The sequence below is a fragment of the Chiloscyllium plagiosum genome, chromosome 39, assembly GCF_004010195.1.
Source record: "Chiloscyllium plagiosum isolate BGI_BamShark_2017 chromosome 39, ASM401019v2, whole genome shotgun sequence".
In the NCBI taxonomy this organism is placed as follows: domain Eukaryota; kingdom Metazoa; phylum Chordata; class Chondrichthyes; order Orectolobiformes; family Hemiscylliidae; genus Chiloscyllium; species Chiloscyllium plagiosum.
Genome location: NC_057748.1, coordinates 10,834,453 through 10,841,588, shown reverse-complemented (window position 1 = coordinate 10,841,588; position 7,136 = coordinate 10,834,453). Strand labels below are relative to the sequence as shown.

The window sequence follows — 7,136 nt, the reverse complement described above, 5'->3', positions numbered from 1 at the left end:
CTCTTACCTAAAGTTCAACACAATCGCATTGTACATCTTTATCAGGATAGTTGACACGTTTGATTCCACCATTTCCTAGATGTTGAGGGAAGAAATACCACCTTCCAAGGGATGAAATGCACATGTGTGTAACCATCTAAGGTGGAAGGAGTCAACATGGGATTACTGCTGCAATCCAGAATAAGGGCCTTCTGCCTTTGAACTGGTTTCCAGTCCTTGGAATTTGAATCACCCCAACAGGGAGGGGCATGAGTCCAGGTACAAGGTTGTTTAAGAATTTTAGAGCTGCTCCCTGTAGCTGCCGCCTCAACATCTAATTGACTCTGTAACTTAACTGACCCTGCTCAGCTCATAACCCTGTATACCTACTTTTCTAATTGACGAGAGTCAACTGTGCTACACTTATGTATCTCATGGCTGTGAATGGGTAAAGTGCCAGCAGAGAATCCTGGAAAGCAGTGCTAATGTGAGGAAAGACCTAGCACATGACTCTTATCAGAAGTGTTTGGAGACAGTTTGTGAGAGTTTGGAGACAGATGAAATTAAGAGTGAAAGGATCTGCCCTGAGAAAGCCAGCAATGCTGTGGGGGAGCAGGACCAAGTGAGCTTCCGCTTTCAGTAAACTGGCACAGACTCTGGTTGCAGGTGAGAAGTTGTCTGTTCAGCCCATTCTGTCATTCTGTTCTGCAGTTCCTCCAAGTGCACATGTTTGTTAGATGGACAACTTGATTAGCTGATTTTGTACAGCCAGCACATCGAGGCTAAGCAACATTGAACAGCAGGAGTGATGAGCTTTTAATCATTGATTCAAGAGAGTTATTTATTCCAACATTGTGTTGGTTTTTTGTAAGACCTATCCAGTTGGTCCAGCTGAACATCCTGCAAGATGGCAAGAAGTCATACATAACTCTATGCTAATCTCAATCTGACCTTTGCCCATGTTCCTGTGATTTGTTTTTCCTTTCACCTTTATCGCTCTCGCGTTCTCTATCTCTCTCGCGCTCGCGCTCTCTTGCTCGCTCTCGATCTCTCACAGCTAGGTTGGGGATAATGGTCCAAGCCTGTTAATTCCAGCCACCAGAGATTGCAAGAACATTTTGGAGAATTGTTAAAGCATCAGCTTAGAAAGAGTTGAACAAAAGAATTGAATTGGGATGTTTTTTGTTAGAAAATTATAAATTTATTAGTCTGTTTACAGCAGAATACCTGCAGTTCGTTTTCCACAAACCAGATTTTCAGCCATTTTTAAACAAATATACATAAACTTTATAATAGATAACAAAATACATCCATAGCTTTATAAACCAGGCATGTATACAAATTGTTTCCTTTCTTTCACTACTTAAACAGTGACAGTTAGAGAAGATCAAATTTCACAAGCTATTTCATTAAATGTAACTTAATGTTGCCCTGTGTATTACAAGATCAGTTTAGTTCAGTTGGCTGGATGGTTGGTTTGTCATAAAGGGTGGCGCCAACAGCATGGGTTCAACCCCCCCCCCCCCCCCCCTCCCCCCCCCCCCACACCTGCTTAGGTTACCATGAAGGTCTCTCCTCCTCGATCTGTCCCTTCACCTGAAGTATGGTGGCCCTCGGGTTAAATCACCGTCAGTCATGTATCTCTAATGAGATCAGCCCTTTGGTCTGGTAAGACTATGGCGACTTGACTGCTGCTGTCAAGTGTGTAGTCTCCAATTGTGCTTTCAGACTTGCACAAAATGTAATGAGCTAACCGATGAAAGATAGGTTTCCCACAATAACTGAAGAATAAATGTTGGCTAGGGCACTAAAGGAATAGTGTAGCTTGTCTTCAAGTAGTATCTCGGGATCTTTACACCCACTTGAGAGGGCAGGAGGACCAGGCTTCTGATAATACCGACCACGCTCAGTACTCTACTGAAGCGTCAGCCTGGAAAACCAAGTGTTGGGACCTGAAGCCACAACCTTCTGTTCAAGACGCAGCAGTGCTAGCTACTTAGCCACAGCTGCACACTCTGCAAGATAACAAAGCGTCTGAAGAAGTCATATTGGACTTGACATGAAGCCTGTTACTGTTTCTGCAGCTGCAGCGAGACCTGCTGGGTTTTCCAGCTCTTTCTGCTTTTAGTATAGAAGTCAGCAGCATTTACTGCTTTTGAGTTAAACTTGTTAATCTCATCTACATTGCTAATGGATCTGTCAGAATAATAGCTTTCTGAATAGCTTGTTCATGCTCTCTGTGTAAAAATAATTTCCATTTCGGAAATTTTGTCACTTGTTGAGATGTAGCCCAAAAAGAGTGAATGTTCAGGATAACAAAATTCTTGAAGTTGGGCTAAGTAGCTTATCGTAATTAAAGATTCAGTATCAAGGGACAATGTATTTGAACCATTCAAAACACAGCATGAAGTGGGTAAAACTATGAGTTTCTATTTCTAACCTCTATTTATTCAGTGCTTTATTCATTAAAACCTACTTGACACCAATAATACATTTTATATATATATATATATCTTTTTTTAAAAAAATTCATTATTAGACACTCAATATGTCTGTTCAGTCAGTTTCTTTGGAACAATGTTTTTACACGTTTCAATCTATAAAGTCCTAATGATAGCAACGCAGTCACTGGTGCTGGGAAACTGTCCACACCACACATCAAATGTCAGCAGTTATCTGAATCAGTTGAAACACAGCGGCTGTAAAATGAGTCATTTTCAATTGCTGCCAGTATTTAAGAACATGGGGAATAGAAGCAGGAGATTATTTGCTCCCTCCACTTGCTGCACTATTCAGCAAAGATCAGGACTAGTCTTCAATCAACCCCACACTCCAAAACTTACCCCCATCTTTTCAATTACCTTAGCTCTAACGATCTCTGTCTTGACTATACTCAGCATTCCATGTACAGAATTCCAAAGATTCATAATATATCAGGAAAGATGTCTAGATCTGGATCCCTTAATTTGAGATTCTGACCCTAGTTCTGGACTCTTCAACCAGAGGAAACCTCTATTTTGCAAAGAATCTTTTAAGTATTCAATAACCTCGTCCTTTCTTATTCTTCAAAACTCCAGGAAATATAGGCCTCATCTAGTCAATCTGTCCTTGTAGGATAGACTCTTCATCTCAGGAAACAGTCGAATGAACTTTCAATGAAGTCCCTTTAGGGTGAGTAAATAATGCTCTTTGATAGGGAGACCAAAATTGTGCATTGTACTCCAGGTATGGAGTCACTAATGTTTGAGGGCAATTAAGAGTGAACCATGTTGCTATGGGTCTGGAGTCACATGTTGACTGCATAAGGTAAGGAAGGCAGTTTTCTTCCCTAAAGGACATTAGTGAGCCAAATGGGATTTTCCCTGACGGTTAACAATGGTTTCTTGGTCATCACTTGATACATAGTTCTAGATTTCGTTTACTGAATTCAACTTCCACCATCTGCCATGGCAGATTTGAATCTGGGTCCCCATAACTTGACCTGGGTTTGTGGATTAACAATCCAATGATATTATCACTAAGTCATTGCCTTCCCCCCTCAATCACTCATAAGGCTTCTGGTTGAATGTGAGGCCGTGACTCAACAGTTATCCCAGACAATATAATTAGAACTTAAGCATGGAAGGTCTACGAGAAACCCACAATACGTGTCAATCGAACACAATCGTTACTATTGCATATTCATGCTCCTACTTAGAGTGCAGGTACAGTGGCAATTTTCAGGCTATGATAGCGCCGATGAGCTTCTGATCCATTTATGGATATGACTGTAACTGGAGCAAAGGACAATACAAGTCTGTCCAAAGCGTAATTCACAATAAAATAATTCAGGGATTAATGCACACCCTGATGGAGGAACGTTCAGGGATTATTTTGGAATGATCCAAACAGGTGTAGTCACCAAAAGCACAAGTTCACACAATACAGGTGACTATTTCACTCGCTTATTTATCCAACCACTTGAGAGGTAAGAAACAAAGTGCATCCTTTCAATTTGATTTGTTGACAGTTAACTTTTTCTTTCGAGAAGCTACCATGTCGTAGAAAGGATCTCGCGTGATGCTGGCTCTGAAATGTAATACAAACACAATAAGTTTACTTTGATTTGTAAGAGGGAAAAGACAGTAACTGTTATCACTACACGTTATAACACAAAATACTTCACTCACTTAACTTTTGAGTCCACAGTTTATGTGAAGACGTTCAGGTGTCAATAATAGTTCTGTCTTATTTACATTTCTCCTTTTTGTCCCATTACCATTGTCTTGTGCCTAGCACCATCATCCATTTTGTCATTTAACCTTTCACCCTTTGCGTTCTCTCTCCCTCCCTCCACACCCTCCTGTCACCATGCCCCCAAGACACCTGCCTCTACAACTGTCTTTGAAGCAACTACACCTCATAACTTTTTGTCCCAGCTCTGTTGAAAGGCCATCAAACTGATACATTAATTCTGTTTCTTTCCCCACAGCTGCTGCCTGACCTACTGAATATTTCCCTCTCTGTTTTTGCACTATCTACCAAATCCTGCTTTAGAGCTAATGTACAGATTGTGCATTTTAAGTCATAATTTATTCTTGTGTTCCATAAGGGATTTGTTCAAAATCTAGTCCTCACTGTGGGTGCACTTGTTTGGTATTAGATCATTAACCAGAAAAGATTGTAACAATTTCGACTAACTGCATTCTGACAAAAAAAAATCCTTTAAATACTTTAGCTCATTCAACCACACAGCATTATGGCTCAGTTTTACCTGATTGATTTAATCCATTCATCTCTCTCTTCCCTCGACGGGGCAGATATCCTGTAAAACTGGTGGTTCCCTTCAACAACCCGTCCATCATTGTGTGTTTTGCAGGCTTTAATGGTATGACCTTTGCTGTTTGGACTATACAAGTCAAAGCAATTCTGCAACATCAAAGTAAGTTGGTCTGTGGTTAGTCTGTTTTTCTGTGCAAATATAACTTTCTTGCCTCATATATCTTTTTGTCATCAACATCCTGGAGGTTACCATTGACCAGAAACTTAATTGGACCAGCTGTATAAATACTGCATCTACGAGGAGCACTTCAGAAGTTGGAAGAGACAGGTGGAGAGTAACCTCCTGACTGTCCAAAGCCTGTTGACCTTTCACAAGCCAGGAGTATGATGGAATAGTTTTCACGTATCTAGAGGAATGCGACCGCAATAACACTGAATATGCACAACATCATCCCAGAGTAAGAACTCCGACTAATGGGCACCCATCCACCAGCTGAAATATTCATTGCCTTTATCCCTGGTGTATAATGGCATCGGTTTGTGCAAACCATAAGATGCACTGAAGCAATATGCCAAACCCATGACTACAATCACGTAGAAGGACAAGAGCAGCAGATGTTTGGGAACACCATCTGAATGTTTTCATTTCCAGTTCTGACTTGGAAATATATATTGCCATTCCTTCAGTATCGCTGATCAATATCCCAAAACGTCCTCCCTAAATGCACCATTGAATTATGGGTTGCCAACTCTCATAGGTTTGTAATCAAAATGTAAGTTTGCATTCAAAAAAATGTGTACCATTTAAAAAATCATTTTCTGTGAAGAATTTTATTTGATATAAAAATCACAAGAGATGCGAATGTAAAAAAGGCCATTTGATTGGACATGGGTGAGGGGTGGTTCAGTGGTTAGCACTGCTGCCTCACAGCACCAGGGACCTGGGTTTGATTCCAGCCTCAGTCAACTGTGTGGAGTTTACACATTCTTCCTGTGTCCATGCTCAGATTTCCTCCCATACTCCAATGATGTGCAATTTAGGTGGAGTGGCCATTCAAAATACCCAAAGTGTTCAGAGCTGGGCAGGCTAGGTGGATTAGCCATGGGAAATGCAGGGTTACAGTGATAAGGTTAGGGGCTGCTGGGTCCTAACTGGATACTCTTTGGAGAGTCAGTTCAGACTCGATGGACCAAATGGCCCCTTGTCACACTGTAGGGATCTGAAGGACGTTAGTGAATCAAATGGGGTTTTCCCAATAATCGACAACAGTTTCATGGTCATCTTTCGCCTCTTAATTCCAGATTTTTCATTGAATTCAAATTTCACCATCTGCCACGATGGAATTTGAACCTGGGTCCCCACAATATTACCTCGGTCTTTGGATTAATAGTTCAGTGATAATACCACTAGGCCATCACCTCCCTTTTCTTGCCTAAATGGCTCATTTTAACCTCCTCTTCACCTATGAGCAATTTTTACAACTAAAATTGCTCATAGGTGAAAGAAAACGTTTAAAGGGATATGGGCCAAATGCTGGCAAATGGGACGAGATTCATTTAGAGTATCCAGTCAGCATGGATGAGTTGGACAAAAGGGTCTGTTTCCGTGCTGTACATCTATATGACTGTATATAAAACATCTTGTGATATTTCCCCAGGCGACACCACAGCAGGAAAAAAAATCACTGTAATCTTTGAAGTCTCAGGCACAATTCTGGACAGTTGGCAAGGTGTCATCTCCGGCCGACAAATGGGGCCTAGTCAGACGGAAAATCGCCTGATCCTTTCTCAGCAAGCAACAAAACCTTGGTGCTGTTTTTAACTTTCTGTCAAGTCTCCAATGAAAGATTTCACTTCCTATTTTAAATATCTTGTAACCCCTTTAACTTCAAATGTTAGATAGATCTTTGATTTAAATTGCATACCAATTTTCTGGAGTCTTCAGACACTTTGACACATAAATTTTCCAAAGGAATAATACCACGGGGTTCTTTATCCTGTCAAAACAGAACATAACAGTGCCTTTGTTGGAAATATCTTACTGGAAAATGTATATTTTGCTAGAGTAAAATGAAGTCGTGCACCCGGAGGTGAGGACAGGTCCTCAAGTCTTGGCCAATACAATGCTACTTCTGCACGTTCAGCACGAGTGAGAGCAATTCAAGTTGTCTCACTTCCCCAACTCTTAACAAACCTGCGAGCTGTTGTAAGAGATGCCCACAATTGGCACTTAGTTCTGCTCAGATCTTCTTTGGATAGGTTTACTGCCAACCCTTCCTCGAACATTAGTCAACGAAGTGTACTTCTATTTAGTGGTGAAGGATTAACTTACTAATAAATCATCAGAAGAGGTATATACTTGAGTAACAAAACTATTACCTTACAGTAACAAAATA

The 7,136-nt window shown here is 40.8% G+C and overlaps 1 protein-coding gene across 4 annotated transcripts in view; it reads right to left on the bottom strand.

Annotated features, from left to right (window-relative positions):
• Positions 1-1,511: 1,511 nt before the first annotated feature.
• Positions 1,512-7,136, bottom strand: part of LOC122542234 (cytohesin-3-like) — a 72,472-nt gene continuing 66,847 nt past the window's right edge. For all 4 annotated transcript variants that reach the window (XM_043679758.1, XM_043679754.1, XM_043679755.1 and 1 more), the window contains exons 11-13: positions 6,666-6,737; positions 4,733-4,887; positions 1,512-4,047 (exon numbers count right to left, since the gene is read on the bottom strand). In XM_043679758.1, coding sequence (XP_043535693.1) covers positions 3,969-4,047; positions 4,733-4,887; positions 6,666-6,737 — 306 coding nt within the window. In that variant the 3' untranslated portion in view covers positions 1,512-3,968. The remainder of the gene's footprint in view (positions 4,048-4,732; positions 4,888-6,665; positions 6,738-7,136) is intronic.